At 46.9% G+C, this 27,074-nt stretch overlaps 1 protein-coding gene across 1 annotated transcript in view; it reads right to left on the minus strand.

The window, feature by feature from the left end:
- flt4 (fms related receptor tyrosine kinase 4) overlaps positions 1–27,074 on the minus strand; it is a 201,439-nt gene that overhangs the window by 58,592 nt on the left and 115,773 nt on the right. Inside the window, exons 5-7 of the mRNA XM_080201284.1 lie at positions 4,869–4,999; positions 3,253–3,418; positions 1,831–1,967 (exon numbers count right to left, since the gene is read on the minus strand). Coding sequence (XP_080057410.1) covers positions 1,831–1,967; positions 3,253–3,418; positions 4,869–4,999 — 434 coding nt within the window. The remainder of the gene's footprint in view (positions 1–1,830; positions 1,968–3,252; positions 3,419–4,868; positions 5,000–27,074) is intronic.

Here is a 27,074-nt window from a genome sequence, read left to right on the forward strand (position 1 = left end):
AAGACGCGGGTTGATGGGTTTTTGATAAGAGAGGGGATTAAGGGTTATGGGGAGAGGGCGGGAATGTGGAACTGAGCCACGACAGATCAGCCATGATCTTATTGAATGGCGGGGCAGGCTCGAAGGGCTAGTCCTTACAATGCAGTGTAAGCCTACTCCTGCTCCTATTTCTTATGTTCTTATTACGTTCTTAATGCATTGAAATGTTCAAAGGAACAGGAGGGGGCCATTCAGCCCCTTGAGCCTATTGCCCCTTTTTGACGTTGGCTGATCTGTATCTTAGCTTTAGCCAGCTGTCTTGGTCCTGTAGCCCTTAATATCCTAACCTGACAGAAATCTACCAGTCTCTCTGATGAAATTTCTGATGTAGGCTTTCTTGTTCCATTCCTTTATTGCTTGACACTCAATTTAAGGTCCATTCTGCCCCTACCAGAGGAAGTAGTTTCTCTCTTATCTATCCAATTTTCACTAAAAGATGTCCCTTATTTTTCCAATCAAATCTCTTACACACCTCAATTAGATTACCATTTAAGCCTCATATCCAAAGGAGTACAGGGCAAATCTATACCAGCAGTCCTTATAATTTTCCCTTCAGTATTGGTATTTATGAGACTTGCCCAGTCTGTATCAGTTCAAAGTCTCGATTAAATACCAACAATCACCAGTTAGGTTCCAGCTGTACCCTGGACTCAGCATTTGGGCAGGCGGTGGAGAAAACAGAACATAAACAAAGCTCAGAAGGGGGAGCTTACATAGAATCCATAGAAGACATGGATATAGAATCCTTATAGTGCAGAAGGAGGCCATTTGGCCCATCCCACTCAGACCCTATCCCCTTCACTCCCATGTAAATCCTCATCGAATTTACAAATGTAAAACTTTAACCCTGCTTCTAGCTCCACAGATGCTGTCAGATCTGCTGAGATTTTCAATCATTTTCTGTATTGATTTCAGATTGCCAACAATGTTTTCCTTTTATAATGGAATTCTGGGGCCTGAATGAGGGCCAGTGAATGTTGGTGGTTCATCACTGAGCCACTACTTCACCACACTTGCCAATGTAAGCAGTGTCACTGTGATTCTGAGACACTAACACCTCAATATATCTGAAATTAGTGGAATCTTTAAAATGGTAGAGAGGACAAAGTTATTACCCCACTTTGTTGCAATGCAGCAAACTGACTGAATCACTCTTAATAGCTGGCACACTCACTGCATTGTAAGCAACACCCTTGCAATTGACTTCAGTGGGGCGGCACGGTGGCACATTGGTTAGCATGGCTACCTCACAGTGCCAGGGACCCTGGTTTAGTTCCAGCCTTGGATGACTGTGTGGAGTTTGCGCATTCTCTCCATGTCTGCCTGGGTTTCCTCCAGGTGCTCCAGTTTCCTCCCACAGACCAAAGATGTGCAGGTTAGGTGGATTTTTCCATGATAAACTGCCTCTTAGCATCCCAAAACCTGTAGGTTAGCGGCATTAGCAGGGTAAATATGTGGGGTTATGGGAAAAGAGGCCAGGATGGGAAGCTCTATGGGAGAGTTGGTGTAGGCTCGATGGGCCGAATGGCCTCCTTTCTGCACTGTAAGAATTCCATGATTCTAAACGACGAATCAGCTACATTTGACTGATGGAGGGTCTGTGTGTGACGTGCCTGAACACTGTACGTGCTGGGTACAGGATCTCACTCAATCTCTCTTCCAACACCTTATTCCATACTACCTTCTCAAGGGGTTTTAAGGCACGGGTAACAAATGCTGGCCTTGCCACTTCCCATGAACGAATGAAAGATAACACAAACTGATTACAAAACCGGAAACTTGCCACCTTACCCCTTTTCCAGGGTATTCCCATTGAAAGTCAATGACCACGTTGAATTCCGCCTCGACGGTGCAGTTTAGAACAAGCCTCTCCCCAGCCACTAGCTCGGGGCGAGCGGGTTTCAGCGTGAACTTGTATATAACTTGTCCTTCAGGTAAGACACAGAAACAATGGCGGACAGTGTGGTTAAACAGTATTTTGGTAAACAAGTCGCAACTTTAACATCCCCCCAAAAATTGCTCTTTCCCCCTCATAATCAAAGGCTAGAAATTTGACTCATGCATATTAACTTCCTTCTATTTAGGAAGATGTGAAAAGGGAGAGGCCATTCGGCCCCTTGTGCCTGTTCTGCGATTCAATTCGATCATGGATGAGCTCTCTCTTAATTTAAATTAATCAACTTGGTCTTATAATCCTGAATCATATTGTCAAACAAGAGCTTATCAATCCCAGTTCTGAAAATTTTAATTTCCTTTTACAAATTATTACAAGCATTTTACCAGAGAAAAAGATCACATCATTGTTTATGTTTCTCCTTTCTCCAACCCACCAGTACACCTTTCTACTCCTTTCCCCCTTCATTCTCTAGGTTTTCCATAAAGTACCTCTACTATTCACCTCTGTGTCAGTCAGTTCCATATTCTCAAACACTCTCTGGATAAAGAAGTTTCCCCTGAATCCTACCCCTTGGTTATGGTCTCCTCGGCAGGCGGAAGCACTGGGCAGGATTTTCTGGCCCTTTGTAGAATATCATAGAATCCCAATGCAGAGGGAGGCTATTTGGCTCATTGAGCCTGCACCAACAACAACTCCCCCCAGACCCTATCCCGACCTTTCTAATCCCCATGATACTAAGGGGCAAGTTAGCATAGCCAATCCACCTAACCTGCACATCTTTAGAATGCGGGACGAAACCCATGCAGACACGGGGAGAATGTGCACACTCCACAGAGAGAGTGACCCAAGCTGAGAATCGAACCTGGGCCCCTGGTGCTGTGAGGCAGCAACTGTGCCACCCTGACACCCCTGGGTGGTAGAAAATCCTGTCTGTTTTTTTTCCATCCACCATTTTTATATAATCTTAAAGATTTCTATGATGCTAACTCATGATCTTCCTTGACCTTGAGAATTGAGCCCTAGCTTGTTCAATCTCCCCTTGACCAGAGGTACACCCTTTCTTTTCTGGCATTGTTCGAGTACATCATTTGTGTACCAGTACTTCTACATCAGCCTTTTTCTAATATGGAGACTAGAAATGTCCAGGGTTTGGTTTAGCCAAGTTTGACCCAAGTTTAAAATAACTTTCCTGCTTTTCAATTTGATCGTTTTAGAAAGGAATCTCAAAGTTTAGACTGTGAAGGTTTACTAGCTCTGTGCATTAGATTTCACACCTTCAACTCCAGAGGGAAATGAATGGGAAATATGAATCTTACCTGCAACCTGGATGAAGTAGGGTGCTGTACCAAAGAATTTGCCACCAATGACAGTCTCACAGGTAACGTACAGCAGGTTTTCGAGTACGTGGCGAAGGATAATCATCCCCTCCTTATTATTCCAGATAACGTTTTTTCCATCTGGGGAAATTGTCTTTGTAAAACCCTGGCAAATTATGTCCAAAGGAAAATGGATTAAATGGATTGAAGCAGGAGTGGCGAAGGAAGCTTGATGGGTCATTTGGGCTACTCCGGTCCTATTTCTTGGGCTTGATTATCTGGCCCCATGTGCCCAAGCGCAAACTGGGCTCTCTCCCAACACCTTCCCTACCCTTGGGCCAAAGGCACTTTCTTTACTCCTGGGCTTGCAGTACCTTCTCTCTCCCACCTTGGTCCCTTTAGTAAGACCATAAGACACAGAAGCAGAATTAGGCCAATCGAGTGTGCTCTGCCATTCAATCATGGCTGATATTTTTCTCATTCCCATTCTCTTACCTTTTCCCCATAACCCCTTACTAATCAAGAACCTGTCTCTGTCTTAAAGACACTCAATGACCTGGCCTCCACAGCCTTCTGCGGCAAAGAGTTCCACCACTCTCTGGCTGAAGAAATTCATCCTCATCTCTGTTTTAAAGGATCATCCCTTTACCCTGAGGTTGTGTCCTCTGGTTCTAGTCTTTCCTACTACTGGGAATATCATTTCCCCATTCGCTCTATCCAGGACTCGCTGTGTCCTATAAGTTTCAATATGATTCCTCCTCATCTTCCTAAACTCCAATGAGTACAGACCCAGAGTCCTCAACTGTTCCTCAAACGACACGCTCTTCATTCCAGCAGTACTCTGGTCTCCCTAGCAAACATACCGCCACCAGTGTTTGCTGTTCACTCTTAATCTCGAGTCTCTGATTTCAATCTTGTAGCCACTTTTTGACCCATCCTGCTACCTGTGCCCTGACTGAATGTGCTCTAACTTTAGTCATGGACACTATAGTTCTGTACCTTATTTATGATTGTTTGAAAGTCCCAGATATTTCAGATCAACTGCAATCTACTTTTTCTGTAACTACATCCAAGTCTGTGCTGACTGCTCTAGATCATAGAATCTTACAGTGCAGAAGGGGGCCATTTGGCCCATCGGGTCACTGACAACAATCCCACTCAGGCCCTATCCCCATAACCCCATGTATTGACCTTAGCTAATTCAGCTGACACTAAGCCGCGATTTAGCACGGCCAATCCACCTAACCTGCACATCTTTGGACTTTGGGAGGAAACCGGAGCACCCGGGGGAAACCCATGCAGACACGGGGAGAATGTGCAAACTCCACACAGACAGTGATCCGAGGCTGGAATTGAACCCGGGTCCCTGGTGCTGTGAGGCAGCGGTGCTAACCACTGTGCCACAGTGCTGCCAATGGTTGAATAAAGAGTCTAATCTCGTTCTTACAAAGTAATATGATACATTGCTATCAAATTGTTGTCTCCAATATACTCCCAGAAAATGCCTTCTGGTGTTTTCACCAGGTTAAAGGCACTATGCAAATGCAATTTGCAATTGGATGAATATTGGATAGAAAGAGCTCCTGTTGTAAACGCGTGCCGGTGAAGGGACTCACCAATCGCAGAGTGACATTGAGATACGGAATGGACACCAGGCAAGGCACGGTAACCGTCGGACTGCTCACGATCAGTAATGGCGCAGCTTGGGTATTATTGGGTGAAGCATTGAAAAATGGGTTCTGAAAATCTGAAAATAAAGAAGAAGCAATTACATTTTACACAACAAGATAACAGACCGAGGAGCTGCTTTAACTCCTGCTCCTCCATCCCACCCCTGCTGCAAACTCTGCCTTTGGCATCTGACCACAGCACTTGCTGCACCTTTGCAGATGTGTTGAGTGGAGAAATGTCATCGGAAGGGCATCTCAATCTGCCCTGGGATTGGGGCAGTCACGTCGCAGGCTGAGGGCACCGAGCTATTGCCACCTGCCTAACCCAAGAGATCATCAATTAGAGCTTTCCAGTTGTTGCCAGCTGTGCCACCTGTAAGCTCACCGATCACACGACTGAGCTCAACCTTCAGTAACAGTGCAATCAGAGACACGTGTATTGCCTAACTATCACTCTGGATCTCAGCAATATATCAACCCTGGCCTGTTGTCCACTCCTCATTGCCTTCTTTACCACATTGGCCACTGTCTAGGCCCAAGGGTCTGGAATCCCTTTTCTAATACTCTCCACCTATCTTTCCTCCTTTTAGACGGTCCTCAAAACCTTTGACCAACTTATCCTTGTATCTCCACCTTTGGCTGGGTGTCAATTTTTGTCTGGTTACACTTTCATGGAATGCCTTAGAACATTTTGCTATATTAAGGATGCTATATAACAGTGACACAGTGGTTAGCACTGCTGCCTCACAGCACTAGGGACCAGATTCAATTCTGGCCTTGGGTGACTGTCTGTGTGGAGTTTGCACTTTCTCCCTGTATCTGCGTGCGTTTCCTCCCACTGTCCAAAGGTGTGCAGGTTAGGTGCATTTGGCCATGTTAAATGGTCCCTTAGTGTCCCAAGATGTATGAAATAGGTGACTTAGCCTTTTAAAGTGTGTGGGGTTATAGGGATAGGGCAGAATAGGAAGAGGGGCTGGGTAAGATACTCGGTATAGACCCAATGGGCCGAAAGTTCTCTTCTGCATTGTAGGATTCTATGGTTCTATATAAATGCAACTTGCTGTTGTAATTCAACTGACTTTGAATGTCAAACCCCAAAGGTAGGGGAGTCTAAAACTAGAGGGCATAGGTTTAAGGTGAGATGGGAGAGATACAAAAGGGTCCAGGTTGCAAGTTTTTTCACACAGAGGGTGGTGAGTGTCTGGAACAAGAGGTAGTAGTAGAGGTGGGTACAATTTTGTCTTTTAAGAAATGTTTAGATTTGGGTAAAGATGGGTATGGAAGGATATGGACCAAATGCTAGCAAGTGGGACTAACTTAGTCGTTAAAACAAAAGGTGGCAAAGGCAGGTTGGGTCAAAGGGCCTGTTTCCAAGCTGTAAACTTCTATGACTCTAAACAATTGGATAACATTTCTTAACAGGGATAATGTTGTTATTCAAACACTTTGTTCCTCTTATGCTCCAAGTACACCCTCTCACATTAGGCACAACTTTGGTAGGCTTTGCTATCACAGTGGGGCTAGTAATCAGAAAAAAAACTGAGGGAGGTGAGGAATGCCTTAGTTTGGAGAGGAAACTGAGAAAGAGGAGGAGTTCTGTACCGGGGAGGGCAGCAGTTCTAGGGGGGGTTTTGAGTGGAGTGGGGCAATGCAGTTTGGGAGGTGGGGGGGGGGAGAGTGAGACAATAGGAGTTCCTCAGTTTGGGCGGATGGCTGAGGAAGGGGGAGTTTGCACAATTCAGAGATCCTGGGAAAGATTGAGTTAGCGTGGGAGATGAAGTGGAGTATGTTGAAGGAAGAGGATTGTTCGTGCTTCTTTGAAAGAGTGTCCAACTAATCCCAGCCTTCTATTCTTTCCCCATAGCCCTGTAATTCATTCTCCTTCAAGTCATTATGCAATTCTTCTTGGAAGTTGCAACTTAATCTGCTTCAATGCCCTTTCAAGCAATGCGTTCCAGATCACAACTCACTGTGCAAATCCTTTTTCCTCATGTTGTCTCTCTTTTCTGCCAATTACCTTAAATCTGTGTCCTCTTTGTTACCAACCTTTGCAGCACTGGAAACAGTTTCTCCTTATCCAAACCCTTGATGATTTTGAATTCTTCTATCAAACCTCCTTGTAACCTTCTGTGTTCTAAGGCAAACAATCCCAGCATCTCCTGCTTCTCCGCATAACTGAGGTCCCTTATTGGTGGTCCAGTAAATATCCTCTGTACCCTCTCTCACATCCTTCCTAAAGTGTGATGCCTAAGTAGAATTGGGCTTGGTTTTGCATCTCTTGTTGGCTGGATTGAAGGTGGAGGGATGTGTCAGGGATGTGGAGGGATGTGTGGCCTTCTTGCTGTCTGCCTACATGTCCCCCAACCTTATCTGAAATTTACAGGGCTTCAGGGGGTGGCTGGTCTGTCCTTGGACCTATTGAGATCCTTAAAAGATGCATTCAAGGCCACTCAAGGGCTTTATCTCGCATCATTGGTGTTTCACATGGCGGAAGTGGGATAAATCCAGCAGCTTTAGCCATCATGGCCCCTCAGAGGCAACATCCCTGGTAACAGTCCCCCCTCCACCTGACCCAGCCATCATTAACCCTTCCCTCTGCCCCATGGCCTCTTAAACCCAAACCCCTCGTCAACACTCACACCCTTATCCCCCGCCGCCCCGCAGCCCCAGATTTACCTGTCACTCCGAGTTCCCCAGCGCTGGGGACTGGCTGCAATCCCAGCAGTAACTCTGGGTGGCGCTGCTGGGACAACAGAGCTGAAGCACAATCCGATTGGCTGAAAGTTCTCTAAGGCAGGACTTTGGTGAAAGAGGAGGAAATCTCAGCTCCAAGCTATTTATTTTGCTTCCAGTGTTAAATCGCTGCTGTCGGTATACACCCCCTCCCCACCCCCCGACCCCCCAATGCTTTAGCCAAGAGGGAGGGAAGAGGACACAGAGCCCCAGAAGTCAAAGAACAAAGAAAATTACACCACAAGAACAGGCCCTTCGGCCCTCCAAGCCTGCACTGACCATGCTGCCTGACTTAACTAAAACCCCATACCCTTCCAGGGACCATATCTCTTTATTCCCATCCTATTCATGTATTTGTCAAGGTGGCCCTTAAAAGTCACCATTGTATCTGCTTCCACGACCTCCCCTGGCAATGAGCTCCAGGCAGCTACCACCCTCTGTGTAAAAACTCTGCCTCGTACATCTCCTTTAAACCTTGCCCTTCGCACCTTAAACCTGGGCCTCTAGTAATTGACTCTTCCGCCCTGGGAAAAAGCTTCTGACTATCCACTCTGTTGATGCCTCTCATAATCTCAGGTCATCCCTCAACCACCGTCATTCCAGTGAGAAAACATAGAATCATAGAATTTCTACAATGCAGAAGGAGGCCATTTGGCCCATTGAGTCTGCACCAACCACAATCCCACCCAGGTAAATATGTATTTACCCTCCTAATTCTCCTGACACTACAGGCAATTTAGCATGGCCAACCAACCTAACCAGCGCATCTTTGAAGTGTGGGAGGGAACCAGAACACCTGGGGGAAACCCACGCAGTCATGGGGAGAAAGTGCAAACTCCACAAAGATAGTGACCCGAGGTGGGAATTGAACCCAGGTCCCTGGTGCTGTGAGGCAGTGATGCTAACCACCGTGCCACCCCAAGTCCTGCTCCATATGTTTTTTTTAAATAGCTTTCTCCATCTGTCCTGCCACTTTCAAAGATTTTTGGATGTAACACTTTGGATGTTGGTAAAGCAACTAAGCAACTCGGAACGTGTGACCAGTTGGGATATGTAGTGGTTCTTTTGTTCGACTAAGAATCCAAATACAACCTCTCACATTATCTGGACTATTAATCCTGCAGACGCAAGGTCAAATCCAGCTATTGCAGTTTGAAAATTTGAATTCAAATTTGGAAATAAAAAACTCGATCTTAGTTAAAGTGACCAAAAAGTTGCTTGATTGTCGAAAAAACCCACTTGGTTCTCTAGTGTCCTGTAAGGAAGGAACTCTGCCATCCTTACCTGGTCTGGCCTACATGTGACTCCAGACCCACAGCAATGTGGTTGACTCTCAACTGCTCTCTGAAACGGCCGAGAAAACCACTAAGACTGTGTCAAATGACCTTGATTGGTACAAAGATGGAAAATGGTGGAACGTCTCAGCAGGTCTTAAAGCATCCGTGGAGAGAGAATAGAGCCAATGGGTAGGATTTTACAACCTCGCTTGGGCGAGGCTTGTAAAAATCCCGCCCGAGGCCAAAAGGGAATTCTCTTCTGCAAGCCTCCCCTGCCCCGGATTCGGAGGGGAGGTGGGGGAGGCAGTAAAATTCTGGCCAATATTTTGAGTCTGGACGACTTGGAGGGCTCTGATGAAGGGTCATCCAGACTCGAAACGTTGGTTCTATTCTCTTTCCACAGGTGCGGTCAGACCTGCTGAGATTTTCCAGCATTTTCTGTTTTCGTTTCGGATTCCAGCATCCGCAGTAACTTGCTTTCACCTTGACTGATAGTATGGAAGGCAGCCTGCCACCCCATTCTCGGGGTGGCTGGGAATGGGCGATAAATGCCAGCCTTGCCAGCAATGCCCGCGTCCCCAGAATAAATCGTAAGACAAGAGTGCAACAAAGCTCATTCAGCAGAGGAGGGTTCTTTGTGTTGTTAGGCACGAGGACAGTCAGCTGTTGGTGTCAAACTGCACTAAACAGCGTTACAGAAACCTGTTTTCTCAATGGCTTTAGGAAACATACAATAAAGCCATTCTTGGAGTCGAGATTCAATTTCCCTCTATCAGCGGCTAATATCATTCTGTTTCCTTCTGCTTCTCTCTGCACAGGATCCGTGTTGCTGCTCGATTCTGCAGCTCTATAAACAAAGTGGGGAAAGGCAACATCCGGTCCAATCTCCCCGGGGGATCTGGACAAGGCCATGGCTTTGCTCTCTGTACAAACACACGGCTGTAACTTCCTGTTACTGAGTGCAATCGTGCCCGTGACTTCTGTTTTGATTATTCAGACTGCGCCCGGGTTTCCAAGGTTGGATAAAGGGCCTTTGACTTCACCTTGCTGCATCTATCGCCAGGCTGCTCAGTCCCCGTACGTGTCACTGGATCTGCCCACTTGCCTTGGCCGCACTTCAATCTGAGGTTGAGGTTTCAGCCCCCTCTGTCAGGAAATTGACATAGTTGACATCGCCCGATGAGTTTATTAATGAGTGAAGTGGGAAACAAATTCTGTTGTTTTGTTTTAATTCTCATTCTTTTGTTCAAGACTGTCCTTGGTTTCTTTCCCTCTTCCTAACCCTGTAACCTCCTCCAGCCCTACACACCCTCAAGGTGGCCGTGTTCCTCCCAATTCGTTCATTCCCGATATTCATCACTCCACAGTGGCAACCCTCCATCCTTCTGAAAGAGTGATGCCCAGACTGGGATGCAGTACTCTTGCTGAGGGCTAACCAGTGACTTAAACCATTGTAACTTATTGTACTCCATTTCTCCTTGAATAAAACAAAAAGGTCACAAATACTCTCCTAAAATCTCAATCAATTTGTCCTGCAAACATCAAAAACTTGTGTACGTACAAACCCCAGGTTTCCCTATTCCTCTAAAATTGTACCATTCAGTTTATATTGCCTCTCATTATTCCTTCATACTTCTCTTAGAAAGGATAGCAGAACTAGAGGGCACAGCCTCAAAATAAGGGGGGGGTGGTGCAGTTTAGATCGGAGTTGAGGAGGAACTTCTTCACTCAGAGGGTGGTGAGTCTCTGGAATTCTCTGCCCATTGAAGTGGTGGAGGCTGCCTCGCTGAATATATTTAAGTCACGGGTAGATAGGTTTCTGATAGACAAGGGAATTAAGGGTTATGGGGAGAAAGCAGGAAAGTGGAACTGATCCACTTCAGATCAGCCATGATCTTGTTGAATGGCGAGGCAGGCTCAAAGGGCTAGATGGCCTATCCTGCTCCTATTTCTTATGTTATGTTCTCTGCATTAAATAGCATTTTACCGGTTATAGCACAGGCAATTGCAGCAGCCAACTGGCAAACAGCAAATTCCTACCAACAGCATAAGGTATGAACACTGCCATACTATGTCGGTGGAGTCAAGGGAAAGATAGAGTAGAATGGTTTAAGGTTCAGTTTTTCCAATAGAGAGCTGGTATATCTGGAAGGAATATAGCTTGGAGAAAGCAAGATAATTACTCCTTTAGGCCATTGATTTCACAGAAGGCTTATTGCACTTTTGTTTGCTTAAGTTCCCCTGGGATTTCAGGCTAGGTATACAGGGTTATGTGATATTGGGTTAATGGGAAGAGCTAGGCTTGTAGCAGGGAAACAGGTTTTTACTTTCATTTTCATTTTTTTTTGAGAGTTAGTTTCTGGCTGGGGCTGTTTGAAGACACAAGTCTGCAGGTTGCTCTGAAAATCAAAACACCTCTAAAGGCTTCAAGGCTGTTAACCAATTTAAAGCAAGTATGCATGGGTTTGCTAACTATATTTAAAGTAGGTTTAAGTCTATGGGAAGACTGTTGTTTGTTTGGAACTGATATAGTGGTAAGTTAGAAATTAAGGTTGTTTCTTTTCATGTTTAAAGATTGATCAATAATTAAACTGCTTCATATTGTTGGAGTTATACTTAAACTGAGTTATGAATAAAGCTTGCTTTGACGAAAGATCCCAAATTTGTCCATGGAATTATTCCTGGAATGAAGCAAGCTTTCCTCACATTTACACCAAAATAGAAAAATTATTGGGGTCTGGTCTGGCTTTGTAACGTACCTTGGGGTTTGAATCCGGGATTGCTGACAATGCTGACCAGAATCTTGCCTCCCCATTGCATTTGCCCCATCAATTGTAGCCCTTGCCTTCAATTGCCCAGGAGCCAGAATTCCCTCCCTAAAACTCTCCGCCTCTCTACCTCACTTCCCCTCTTTAAGACACCACTCTGGCCAAGTTTTTGGTCATCTGTCCGAATAGCTCCTTACATACCTCAGTGCCAGCCTTATATTGATTGGAAAGTGCCTTGGGATGTTTTAAAGCCACTTACAATTCCAAGCTTCTGTTTTGATTGTCAATCTAGTTTTTGGAGTGGTGTCGATTGAAAGTCGGACAGGCCTCATCTTCAGATTTTGTACTTGTTTCTCAAATTGTGTTCCAACTCTTCTCCAAGATCACAGAGTCACAGAATACTACAGTGAAGAAGAGGCCCTTCGGCCCATCGAGTCTGCACCGACACATGAAATGCCCTGACCTGCCCACCTAACCCCACTTGCCAGCACTTGGCCCATAACCTTGAATGTTCTGACATGCCCAGTGCTCATCCAGATACTTTTTAAAGGACGTGAGGCATCCTGCCCCCACCACCCTCCTAGGCAGCACATTCCAGACCATCACCACCCTCTGGGTAAAAAAGTTGTTCCTCAAATTTCCTTAAATCTCTGACCCCTCACTTTTAACTTGTGCCCCCTCATAACTGACCTTTCAACTAAGGGGAACAACTGCTCCCTATCCACTCTGTTGATGCCCCTCATAATCTTGAATACCTCAATCAGGTCACCCCTCTGCTCCAGAGAAAACAACACAAGCCGACCCAACCTCTCTTCATAACTTCAATGTTCCATCCCAGGCAACGTCCTCTGTATCCCCTCCAGTGCGATCATATCCTTCCTATAATGTGGCGACCAGAACTGCATGCAGTACACCAAGTCTGACCTCACCAAAGTTCTACACAACTCCATCAAGGAGATGGGCGGCGCAGAACATCTATGCGCACGTATGAATGTTTGAGCTTGTCACACGATGGCACAATGGCTACTACCGCTGCCTCACAGCGCCAGGGACCCAGGTTCGATTCCCGGCTTGGGTCACCGTCTGTGTGGAGTTTGCACATTCTCCTCGTGTCTGCGTGGGTTTCCTCCGGGTGCTCCGGTTTCCTCCCACAGTCCAAAGATGTTAAAATTGCCCCTCAGTGTCCTGAGATGCATTGGTTAGAGGGTAAAATATATAGGGATATGGGGGTAGGGCTTGGGTGGGATTGTGGTCGGTGCAGACTCGATGGGCCGAATGGCCTCTTTCTGTGCTGTAGGGTTTCTATGATTCATGACCTCTCTGCTTTGGTAATCTGCGTCCTGATTGATAAAGGTGAGTGTGCCATATGCTTTTTTCACCACACGATTAACCTGCCTTTCCGCCTTCAGTGATCTACGGACAAACACGCCTCAATGTACTCAAAATATATTCAAATTATGCAGGGGGGTGGGGAGTGTTCACAGAATTAAGCACAAGCAGCTCATCTTCTTCCTCCCCCCCTCTTTGATATTCTCCACTCTTGGATTTATTTCCATTCGTGTTTTGCTTTCTCTCCGTCTTGTCCAGCTACAGGACGGGAATGTGGCCTCCCTCGAAGCTTTCGACGGCTAAAACCACCCTCAGGCTGGGATTACGGAATCTAACCTTTGAAGCTCAGTGAGAGCCACAGCGGAGTTTAATTTCCTCTGAAGGTCCTAAAAGGCCTGATGCAAACCGAGGAATCGCTCTGACACCCCGCGCCACCCCTGATTGCTCGCAGCGTTCAGCAAGCCGGTAAGGATTTGAGCCAATTCCGATACCCGGCCCTTTTCCCTCTCCCCGGGCGAGGTAATCCCTGGGAACTTTGCCCTCGTTCCTCGCAGACAGTCGGAGTCGGTTCTGGGAAGAGCTTTGATCTGGGAGCAGGTTGGAAAGTGGAGCTCTGGCGGAAGAGCTGGGACTCTGGGACCAGCTTTCTTGGCTGTCTTCAGGCAAGCTGAGCGGAAATTGGATTGTGCAAGGAGCTGCCTGAGCAGCAGGCTGTCGAGACCACCCCCCCCCTCCAACCCCCACCCCCAACCCCCACCCCACCCCCCTCACCACACGGAGACAATGCAAGTGTTTGAATAACAAAGTGCAGTGAGGGGAGAGGCCATTCTTTTTTCAACATCAGTTTGTGTGGCTTCCCGACCCCCTGCTGCTCAAACTGAAATTCGCCGATTCCTGGAGCTTTTGTTCAGGCCACGTGTTTGGGTTTGTTCAGTGACAGACCCATTTTCCGACCTGCATCTCTCAGAGGCGCCATCTCCTGCTTGGGGGAGAGGGGGTGGGCAGGGCGGTGGGGAAGTGTGGCGGAGTTTTGTGGGGAGGTGATTAACGCAGGTACTGAAAGCCCCCTCCCGTCACTGATATCCAATACAGCGGCCACCCCACCGCCCCCCACAGTCAAGATGTGAGTGAAGACAGGCTCAGGAGAATCTCGAGGCAAGTCTGGTTCTGCAGCTCCTCATTCTCACACACTGAAACAGACCCACACATCTCTACACTCACACACTGAAACAGACCCACACATCTCTACACTCACACACTGAAACAGACACACACATCTCTACACTCACACACTGAAACAGACCCACACATCTCTACACTCACACTGAAACAGACACACACATCTCTACACTCACACACTGAAACAGACCCACACATCTCTACACTCACACACTGAAACAGACCCACACATCTCTAAACTCACACACTGAAACAGACCCACACATCTCTAAACTCACACACTGAAACAGACCCACACATCTCTAAACTCACACACTGAAACAGACCCACACATCTCTAAACTCACACACTAAAACAGACCCACACATCTCTACACTCACACACTGAAACAGACCCACACATCTCTACACTCACACACTGAAACAGACCCACACATCTCTACACTCACACACTGAAACAGACCCACACATCTCTAAACTCACACACTGAAACAGACCCACACATCTCTAAACTCACACACTAAAACAGACCCACACATCTCTACACTCACACACTGAAACAGACCCACACATCTCTACACTCACACACTGAAACAGACCCACACATCTCTAAACTCACACACTGAAACAGACCCACACATCTCTACACTCACACACTGAAACAGACACACACATCCCTAGACTCACGCACTGAAACAGACACACACATCTCTAAACTCACAGACTGAAACAGATCCACACATTTCCAGACTCACACACTGAAACAGACCCACACATCTCTACACTCACACACTGAAACAGACCCACACATCTCTACACTCACACACTGAAACAGACACACACATCTCTACACTCACACTGAAACAGACCCACACATCTCTAGACTCACACACTGAAACAGACCCACACATCCCTAGACTCACACACTGAAACAGACACACACATCTCTACACTCACACACTGAAACAGACACACATCTCTAAACTCACACACTGAGACAGACACACACATCCCTAGACTCACACACTGAAACAGACCCACACATCTCTAGACTCACACACTGAAACAGACCCACACATCTCTAAACTCACACACTGAAACAGACACACACATCTCTACACTCACACACTGAAACAGACCCACACATCTCTACACTCACACACTGAAACAGACCCACACATCTCTACACTCACACACTGAAACAGACCCACACATCTCTACACTCACACACTGAAACAGACCCACACATCTCTACACTCACACTGAAACAGACCCACACATCTCTAGACTCACACACTGAAACAGACCCACACATCCCTAGACTCACACACTGAAACAGACACACACATCTCTACACTCACACACTGAAACAGACACACATCTCTAAACTCACACACTGAGACAGACACACACATCCCTAGACTCACACACTGAAACAGACCCACACATTTCCAGACTCACACACTGAAACAGACCCACACATTTCCAGACTCACACACTGAAACAGACACACACATTTCCAGACTCACACACTGAAACAGACACACACATTTCCAGACTCACACACTGAAACAGACACACACATTTCCAGACTCACACACTGAAACAGACACACACATCTCTGGACACACATACACACTCTCACACACGCACTGAAACACTTTGGGGGCGCACTCACTGGCTCATCACGCCAGTCGATCGGTAAGGTCACAAGCAAGGTGAAAAAGGGGTTCGCACCCGGTTTCTCACTTTCACATTTTACCGGCCCTGGGTTGCCGGTGCGATTGCCTGGGAAGGGGGTGAGGCTGATTTCAATATTTAAATCGGTTTCTAAATGTTCACATTGGGTCCGGGACACAATTGGCACCCTGGCACTGCATCACTGGGCATCAGGCAGTGCCAAGGGGTGGGGTCTTGGCTCCTCCCTCTGTGACTGGATCCTGAACTTCCTAACTCACAGACCACAATCAGTAAGGGTAGGCAACAACACCTCCTCCACCATCATCCTCAACACCGATGCCCCACAAAGCTTTGTTTTCAGCCCCCTACTACACTCCTTGTACACCTGTGACTGTGTGGCTGAATTCCCCTCCAATCCAATTTTCAAGTTTGCTGATGGCACCACTGTTGTGGGTTGGATCTCAAATAATCACGAGACAGAGTACAGCAATGAGATAGAGAATCTGGTGAACTGGTGCGGCAACAATAATCTCTCCCTCAATGTCAATAAAATGAAGGAGATTGTCATCGACTTCAGGAAGCGTAAAGGAGAACATGCCCCTGTCTACATCAACGGGGGATGAAATAGAAAGGGTCGAGAGCTTCAAGTTTTTAGGTGTCCAGATCACCAACAACCTGTCCTGGTCCCCCCATGCTGACATTAAAATTAGGAAGCCCTCTACTTTCTCAGAAGACTGAGGAAATTTGGCATGTCAGCTACGACTCTCACCAACTTTTGCAGATGTACCATAGGAAGCATTCTTTCTGGTTGCATCACAGCTTGGTATGGGCTCCTGCTCTGCCCAAGTTCACAAGAAACTACAAAAGGTCGTGAATGTGGCCCAATCCATCACTCAAAACAGCCTCCCATCCATTGACTCTGTTTACACTTCCCGCTGCCTCAGCAAAGCAGCTGGCATAATTAAGGACCTCATGCATACCAGACATTCTCTCTTCCACCTTCTTCCGTTGGAAAAAAGATACAAAAGTCTGAGGTCACGTACCAATTGACTCAAGAACAGCTTCTTCCCTGCTGCTGTCAGACATTTGAATGGACTTACCTTGCACGAAGTTCATCTTTCTCTATACCCTAGTTATGACTGTAACAGTACATTCTGCACTCTCTCCTTTCTTTCTCTATGAATGGTGTGCTCTGTATAGCAGGCAAGAAACAATACTTTTCACTCTAATACATGTGCCATTAATAAATTAAGTCATAGAACGTAGAACATTACAGCGCAGTACAGGCCCTTTGGCCCTCGATGTTGCGCCGACCAGTGGAACCAATGTAATGACCCTCTAACCTAAACTATTCCAATGTTATCCATATGCCTATCCACTGACCATTTGAACGCCCTTAAACTTGGCGAATCCACAACTGCTGCAGGCAGGGCATTCCACGCCCTTACTACCCTCTGAGTAAAGAACCTACCTCTGACATCCGTCCCATAATTACCACCCCTTAATTTAAAGCTATGTCCCCTCGAGTTAGCATCGCCATCCGAGGTAAAAGGCTCCCACTGTCCACTCTATCCAATCCTTTGATCATCTTGTGTGCCTCAATTAGATCACCTCGTAACCTTCTTCTCTCTAATGAAAATAACCTCAAGTCCCTCAGCCTTTCTTCATAAGACCTTCCCACCATACCAGGCAACATCCTGGTAAACCTCCTGTGCACCGTTTCCAATGCCTCCACATCTTTCTTATAGTGTGGCGACCAGAACTGTACGCAATACTCCAAGTGCGGCCGCACCAGAGTTTTGTACAGTTGTAACATGACCTCACGGCTCCGAAATTCAATCCCTCTACCAATAAAAGCTAACACACCGTATGCCTTCTTAACAACCTTATCAACCTGGGTGCCAACTTTCAGGGAGCTATGTACATGTACCCCGAGATCTCTCTGCTCGTCAACACTACTAAGAGTCCTTCCATTAGCCCTATATTCTGTACTCCAAATCAAACCAAATAAGGGGAAGGAGCAGAGCCATGATGGGGCATGGCCTGAGGAGTGGTAGAGAGCTGTGCACTCTGTAATCGGGGATTGGCCAGGGTGGCGACTGACCGCTGGCTGATCGGGGGTGGGGGTTGGTGTCAGGGAGATATCTGAGGGGGCGTTGTAATTAACCAGGGAGGCCAGCAATCGGGGGGTTGGGGGGGTGGAAATGCACAATATCCAGGGGGTGGGGGGGGAACTGATAGATCTCTCAGTATTCTGTCACACTGAACACAAAGATTTGTGCATACGTGATAGCGCCCTCTAATATGAGCAGCCAGCTTTCTGGAAAGATCAGTCTCCATCCACTCCCTCTACTGGCGTGAATCACACTTTGCCTCTTTCTTTGCACTAAGTACCATTCGATCATGTCTGAAAGCTCGCTGAAAAAAAATGAGTGTGATTCTTTCTCATTTAGACGTTCATTGGGCACTTAGAATGTTTTTGGTAAGATTGCCCCTACAACAATCTCTCAGGCTTACACAATGAATCACAAAATCATGTGCGTGCAGACACAATTGCAAGCGCAAGCAAAAACACACACACAAATACATGCATAAAAACATGCGCATTCATGCGGAGGAACTCATACTAATACTAAACATGAGCAAATAAAAGCACCACAGATAAACACACACAGAAACATGCCCTCATAGAAGCACACTCATACAGAAACATATGTACACAATTGCTCTCACACACATAGTAATGACACATGGGGCTGGATTTTAGGAGGCCTACAAAAATCCCCAGCTGATTGTTCTCAACCCATTAAAGTGGGATAAATCCTAAAGTCAGTTCCAACCCAAACTGCTTTGGCTAGGATTAATTCACTCGCAGACACCAGGCCAGATGTTATGATCAGTGTTGCTCAGAACAGACCATCTATTTGAAGGTGTTACCATGCTTTCTTGAAAAGACTAGTAGCTGGAATGAAGTTGAAAAAAGGGGTTGGCTGGGTGGTCCGTAGGTCTTTTCCTGTCCCTTAAAATCCTTCTGTTCGATATAAACTCACCAACATACTGTAGGAAAAAAATCAATAACTGTGCCTGCCACATCCAAGCTTCTACAAAGGTCTAGTCATGGTAGCACAGTTGTTAGCACTCCTGCCTCACAGTGCCATGGTCCCCAGTTCAATTCCTGGCTTGGATCACTGTGCAGAATTTGTACGTTCTCCCTGTATCCTCTGGGTTTCCCAAAGTCTCAAAGACGTGCTGGTTAGGTGAATTGGCCGTGCTAAATTCTCCCTCAGTGTAACTGAACAGGTGCTGGAATGTGGCGACGGGGGGGATTTTCACAGTAACTTCGTCGCAGTGTTAATTTAAGCTAACTTGTGACGCTGATAAATAAATTTAAATCTAGGGTTTCAGAATCAGAGGGTTAAAATGCAGCTGGAGATGAAGTCCCTTTATTATTTAGCCATTTACTGATTGTCAGTCATTCAGGCTTAACAATTCATAAACTAGTCACCAGTTCCATTTAGTGTTGCCAACTCAGGTTGGATCTATTCCTGGTGGCTAGATAACATGACCTCCCGCTTCCAACCACCCCACCTGGTCAAACACAACATTTTCCCCCCCATCTTCAATGTTTAAATAACTTAAAAAGAAAAATAAATTTCTTTTAAAACCCCTATTAATTTTCTCCCAGTTCATTCACAGCTGTGTCCTGGAGGTTAATCTTTAATTCCTTGGGATTTCAGAGTAATGTAAGAGGTTTGTAACCCCACATGGTGAGGTTTGAGGTGGATTTTACTCTTGTTTTTGTTTTGATCTCAGGCATTGTTGAAGTTGCTCCCACAGTGCTATTGGTTTCCAGATTTTGAGTGAGCTACATATTGCAATGGCCAGTACTGTTCCAAGCTGGGAAGATGTGTAACTTCATAGAATCCATACAGTGCAAGGGATAGGACCTAGGTGGGATTGTTGTCGCTGCAGACTCGGTGGGTCAGATGATCTCCTTCTGCACTGTAGGGTTTCTGTGATTCTATGATTCATAACCCCATGCATTTACCCTAACTGGTCCCCCTGACCCTAAGGGGCAACTTAGCATGGCCAATCCACCTAACCTGCACAGCTTTGGACTGTGGGAGGAAATCGGAGAATCCGGAGGAAACGGGGAGAACATGCAAACTCCACACAGTCACCCAAGCCAGGAATTGGATCTGGGTCCCTGGAGCTGTGAGGCAGCAGTGCTAACCATTGTGCCACAGTGCCATTTGAGGGGAACTTTCAGGTGGTGGTGTTCCCTTGCATCTGCTGCCCTTTTCTTTCCAGATGGACTTAAGGAGCAGACTAAGGCCAAATGGGCTCGCAAGCCTTGTCTGCCCATTCAATAAGATCATTGCTGGTCTGGCTCATTCCACCAAACCTGAGAGACCAAAAATCTTTCCAACCCAGCCTTAAATGTATTCAATGATGGAGCATCCACAACCCTCTGGGGTACAGTGAATTCCAAAGATTCACAATCCTTAGTGTGAAGAAATTCCTTCTCATCTCAGCCTTATCCTGAGCCCCCGTGTTCTAGGTTCTCCAGCCAGGGGCAATACTCCACAGAATCCATAGAATCCCTACTGTGCAGAAGGAGGCCATTCGGCCCATCGAGTCTGCACTGACCACAATCCCACCCAGGCTCTATTCTTGGAACCCCATGCATTTACCTGAGCTAATGCCCCAACACCTGGCCAGCTTGGCATGGCTAATCAACTTTGGAGTCTTCACGTATCTTGTACGTTTTGATCAAGTCACCTCTCATTCTTCCAAACTCCAGAGAATATAGACCCAACATACTCAGTGGGCAGAATTTTCCCCTCCTGCCTGTGATGGGAATGGTAGCAGGCAGGACACGGACCATGCAAAGGTCCATTGACCTCGGGCAGGATTTTCCGGACTTCGGGTGAGTGCTGGGGAATCCCATCCAGCCTCTCAGCAAAGGACAACCGGCTCAGGGACAAATCTAGTGAGCCTTCACCATACTTGGAGGTAGATATAAGAATTTGGAAGGTGCTGTTGGAGAAGCCTTGGTGAGTTGCTGCAGTGAGTCTTGTAGATGGTACGCACTGCAGAGAAGGTGTGCCAGATGTGGAAGAAGCGAATGTTAGGGGCAGTTAAAGGCATGCCAATCAGGAGGCCTGTTTTATGCTGAATAGTGTTAAAGCTCCTCAAGTGTTGTTGGAACTGCAGCTACACCCATCCAGACAAGTGGAGAATATTCCAGCACACTCCTGACTTATGCCTTGTAGTTGTTGGAACTGTATTGGAAGGGCATCACCGGACAGAAAGAACTTGGTAATAAGAGAAAGGCTTGTATTTATTCACAATCTCAGTTAAAACACCTTTTGGCCAATGAAGGACTTTAGAAATGTATTAACTACTGAGCTGTAGGGAACACTATAGCCAGCTCCCACTAACGGGAAACAGCAGGACAAATCTCCCTATTCTTCTGAAAAATAGTGACCATGGGATCTATTACATCTACCTGACAGCGGATAAGATTAGTTTACTTTCTTATTGGCAAAACGGAACCTCTGACAGTGTGGCACTCCCTCGGTACTGCCACTCTAACTGCAGCGCTCCACAAAATATTACCTCACTGAGAGTGCAGAACTCCCTTAGTACTTCTCCACAAAACACTACTCCTCTGAGAGTGTAGGACCCCTCAGTACTGCCCTCCCGACAGTGCAGTGCTCCATCAGTACTGCCCTCCCGACAGTGCAGTGCACCATCAGTACTGCCCTCCCGACAGTGCAGCGCTCCATCAGTACTGCCCTCCCGACAGTGCAGTGCTCCATCAGTACTGCCCTCCCGACAGTGCAGTGCTCCATCAGTACTGCCCTCCCGACAGTGCAGTGCTCCATCAGTACTGCCCTCCCGACAGTGCAGTGCTCCATCAGTACTGCCCTCCCGACAGTGCAGTGCTCCATCAGTACTGCCCTCCCGACAGTGCAGTGCTCCATCAGTACTGCCCTCCCGACAGTGCAGTGCTCCATCAGTACTGCCCTCCCGACAGTGCAGTGCTCCATCAGTACTGCCCTCCCGACAGTGCAGTGCTCCATCAGTACTGCCCTCCCGACAGTGCAGTGCTCCATCAGTACTGCCCCTCCAACAGTGCATCACTTCCTCAGCAATGCTGCTCCGCCAGTGCACTGTTCCCTCTGTACTGACCCTCTGATGGTGCAGGGACCCTCAGCTCTAACCCTGAGGCACAATAGTATACCTTCAGTCCTGTTCCTCCAATAGCACAGTGCTCCTTCAATGCTGTTCCTCCAACAGCGCAATGTATCTTCAGTACTGTCCCTCCAATAATGCAGCGCTCTCCCATATTACACAGTGACAACACAGCACTTGCTCAATTCTGTTCTTTTGGCAGTGCAGAGTGGGAATACAGGGATAGGGAGGGGGAGTGACCCTCCTTGGAGCAGACTCAATGGGTTGAATGGCCTCCTACTGCACGGTAGGGAATCCATAGATTCCCTAATCACTGAATAATACAATATTCTACCTCCTTGCATGATTATTTATGGCTTCCTCACCTAAAGTTCACAACTAATTTAAACTATATTGGCCAACCTGGCTAACCTTTAGTCCTGGACCAACATCAAAAAAAAAACATAGATTTGACTATTATTCTTCAGCTTGTTTTCTCCTCATCTTTGCTTAAGAACAACAGTTGTTACGAAGACAATCATTGTTCATGGAGCCCTGTGAGGTGTCTCTGACAGCGATGCTAAGGTGCTGATCAACACAAGTCTCTTAGCTCCGGCCAAGTTTTTTTTTTTGACTGATCATTTTTATAGCCATAGGCGCATTGAGAATTTGTCACAAAACAAAATGCAAACTGATTATTGTTTATTTTATTCATGTCACAAGTCATGTCACTGCAATGAAGTTATTGTGATAATCCCCTAGTCGCCGCACTCGGGTACACTGACGGAGAATTTAGCACGGCCAATGCATCAAACCAACACGTCTTTCAGACTGTGGAAGGAAACCGGAGCACCCGGAGGAAAAACACACAGATATGGGGAAAATGTGTCAACTCCACACAGAGAATAACACAAGCTGGGAATTGAACCCACCTCTCTGGCGCTGTGAGGCAGCAGTGTTAACCACTGTGCCACAATATATATATCTATAAATATATATATATATATAAACCAAAAGAGAAAATGCTGGAAAATCTCAGCATGTCTGGCATCATCTGTAAGGAGAGAAAAAATGTTCCAAGTCCAGCTGATCCTTTGTCAAATATATATTACATAACTGATATATATATTGACATATAGTACATTTTTTTTAACCATCCTGGCTCTGAAGAAGTCATCCAGCTGAAATACAAATCATACTTTACTCTCTCCATGAACATTGCCTGTCCTGCAGATGTTTCTGGTCCTTTTTTCAGACTTTCAACATCTGCAGCACAGCCATGTCAGAGACAGAGCAGAGGGATAATGGGAACATAAGCCAATTAGTGGGATATGTCAAGTGTTCTTTCCCAGGGTTCTGTACTGGGGCCTCAGCTTTTAACCACATGTGTATTTCACTATGTTAACGTACATTTAATTTAATATCTATATTTATATATTGTTACGAAGGCTGCTCACCGCCACCTTCTGAAGGGCAATTAGAGGTGGGCAAAAAATGTATGGTGGGACAGTGGTTAGCACTGCTGCCTCACAACACGAGGGTCCTGGGTTCAATTCTGGCCTTGGGTCACTGTCCAGAGTTTGCACATTCTCCCCGAGTCTGTGTGGGTTTCCTCCGGTTACTTCCCACAGTCCAAAGATGTGTGGGTTAGATTGATTAGCCATGCTAAATTGACCCTAGTGTCAGGGTAAATGTACGGGGTCAGGGTTACAGGGATAGGGCCTGGGTGGGATCGTGGTCAGTGCAGACTCGATGGGCTGAATGGCCTCCTTCTGCACTGTAAGGATTCTACATTTCTATCTAATCGTAGCTAGTGAAGATCGTACCCCTTGAATGAATAAAAAACATTGTGAGAGCGAGCTGTGTGTTCAAATTTATATAATTATGATAAATTAAGGCATTATAAATTGGGGAATTGGGAGCAGAAAGTTCCAAAGGAACATTGATTGATTAAATGAGTGGGCAAAATCGTGGCAGATGGAGTTCAACGTAAGGTCATCTACTTTGGACCCAAGAAAGAGACATTAGAACATGTTGTAAACGGATAGCAATTGGAAAGCTGTGAAGAAGATTATTCACAATCGCTAAAACCTGGTGCATTGATATAAAATGTATTCAAAAAGATGAATAAAATGTTAGCCTTTGTCACAAGAAGGCTGGAATATATGTGGTAGAAGTTATGCTACAGTTATGACAACGTTTGTGTCAAAACCCATCTGCGTTCAACTCTGGAAACCAGGGACCCTATTTCACCATCTTCATTCTAAGTGCTGGGTAGACTTGAAACTGGGAGTGTTTCAGGTCCGATTTTTAGACCTGTTTTCAGGTGCACTCTGCCTGAAAAAATAGCAGCGATTCTGAATCGCGTTGAAGTCTGTGGGCGGGGCTTAACATGCCCGAAACCCTGCAGCTCCGATTGGCACCTCCAATTGAGCATGCACAGAAGATAGAGAAACACTCCCCTCCCTCCCACCCGTCACACGCAGAGTGGCCACGGACTCCCCTTCCTCCCCACTTGTCACACGCAGAGTGGCAGCAGACTCTTCCTGCTCCCCCTGCCCCTGCCATTCTAGCCCTCCCCCCCTGCACCCCCCACCCGCCTTCCCCACCACCAGGGAGACATCTGACCCATCTCCCCCCCCGCCCCCACCAGAGCGCTATCTGACCTGCCTCCCTTCCTACCCCTGCCAACCGATCTGAGTCAGAGGGCCACTAGAAGCTTGGAACGTACCTCCTCAGAAGCTGGAGCGCCCAAGTTGGACCTTTACGGGCCATGTCTGTTTTGCGCCGAATCTGGACGGGTAAACACGATAGTAAAGGGAGGAGTACCGGTAGGTTTGGGCATGCGGTCCATTAAGTCAATTTAAATGCATGAAAATACATTTAAATTGACGTCGCGCCTGTTTTGGGTGCGGTCCCGATGGCGGACATTTTCAGCCCTTGGTAAAGGGGGAACGGGCGTGGAGGTGGGCACGGATCGCACTACTTGCCTCACGCCCGACTTTACCAAGTTTTCGTGCCCAAAAACGGGTGCAGCCGATGGTAAAATCAGGCCCCAGATCTCAGGGCAGTCCTGGAGGGAGTACAGTGAAGGTTCACCAGGCTGACAGTTGGGCTCAGAGGATTCACTTATGAAGAGAGGTGGGCGACGCCGCAGAGCAGCACAGTGGCCCACTGGTTAGCACTGCTGCCTCACAGTGCCAGCAACCTGGGTTCAATCCCCAGCCTTGGGTCACTGTCTGTGTGGAGTTTGCACGTTCTCCCCATGTCTGCGTGGGTTTCCTTCAGATGCTCCGGTTTCCTCCCACACTCCAAAGACGTGCTGGTTAGCTGGATTGGCCGTGCTAAGCTCTCCCTCAGTGTACCTGGGCGGATGCTGGAGTGTGGCGACTAGGAGATTTTCACAGTAACTTCATTGCAGTGTTAATGTAAGCCTACTTGGACTAATAAATACATTTTAAGGCTTGTACTGCTTTAACTTGTGAAAGTTGAGAGGTGATCTCAGATGTTTAAAATGACTGATAGGGGGAGAGGGAAACTGTTACCTCTGGCGGGAGAGTCCAGGACACAGGGGAGAATAAGGTTCATGACCAATAAGGCTACTCGGCCCAACTTAGTCATTCGCCTAGAGAAACACCAATGATGGCCTCATCCTTCTGACCGCTTCAGTATTTACACATTCCCGAAAAGATTCCAGCGTTTTCGACTTAAGTTGGAAGGACTTAATTTCAAGCTTTCCGCTTCAACATCCTGCCATCTCCAAAACCACCTACTTTCATCTCTGCAATATCACTCTGTTTCGCCCCGTCTCAGCTCATCTATTTATATTTACTGGAGTTCTATGAGGATGTGTCTAGAGCAGTGGATAGAGGAGAGCCGGTGGATGTGGTCTTTCTTGATTTTCAGAAGGCGTTTGACAAGGTACCTCACAAGAGGTTATTGCAGAAGGTCAGGGGACATGGAGTTGGGGGTAGGGTGTTAGCGTGGATAGAGGACTGGTTGTCAAATAGGAGGCAGAGAGTGGGGGTCAATGGGTGCTATTCGGATTGGCGGTTGGTGACTAGTGGAGTGCCCCAGGGGTCGGTGCTGGGGCCTCAGCTATTTACCATTTATATAGATGATCTGGAGGAGGGAACCGAGTGTATGGTGTCGAAATTTGCTGATGACACCAAGATTGGTGGAACGGCAAATTGCGCGGAGGGTGTGGAGAGTCTGCAGAAGGATTTAGATAGGCTGGGCGAATGGGCCAGGAACTGGCAAATGGAATTTAATGTTGGCAAGTGCGAGGTGGTCCACTTTGGTAGGAATAATGGTAGGAAGGATTATTACTTACGTGGAGAAAAACTGCAGCAGGCGATGGTGCAGAGGGACCTCGGGGTCCTTGTGCATGAGTTGCAAAAACCCAGCTTGCAGGTACAGCAGGTGGTCAGGAAGGCAAATGGGATGCTGGCCTTCATAGCGAGGGGGATTGAATATAAAAGTAGGGAGGTCTTGCTGCGGCTGTATAGGGCATTGGTGAGACCACAGCTGGAGTACTGTGTGCAGTTTTGGGCGCCGTACTTATGCAAGGATATTTTGGCCTTGGAGGGAGTGCAGAGGAGGTTTACTAGGCTGATGCCGGAGTTGAGGGGGTTGAGCTATGAGGAGAGGCTGAATAAACTAGGCTTGTACTCGTTAGAGTTTAGAAGAATGAGGGGAGATCTCATTGAGACGTATAAGATGATGAATGGGATGGATAGGATAGAGGTGGAGAGGCTCTTCCCGCTCAGAAAGGACAGTAGGACTAGGGGGCACAGCCTCAAGATAAAGGGGGGGCGGTTTAGAACGGAGTTGAGGAGGAACTTCTTCACTCAAAGGGTGGTGAATCTCTGGAATTCTCTGCCCGTTGAAGTGGTGGAGGCTGCCTCGCTAAATATTTTTAAGACGCGGGTTGATGCGTTTTTGATAAGCGAGGGGATTAAGGGTTATGGGGAGAGGGCGGGAATGTGGAACTGAGCCACGACAGAT

This window comes from Carcharhinus amblyrhynchos, chromosome 13 (assembly GCF_965287045.1).
Source record: "Carcharhinus amblyrhynchos chromosome 13, sCarAmb.v2.hapA, whole genome shotgun sequence".
Lineage (NCBI taxonomy): Eukaryota > Metazoa > Chordata > Chondrichthyes > Carcharhiniformes > Carcharhinidae > Carcharhinus > Carcharhinus amblyrhynchos.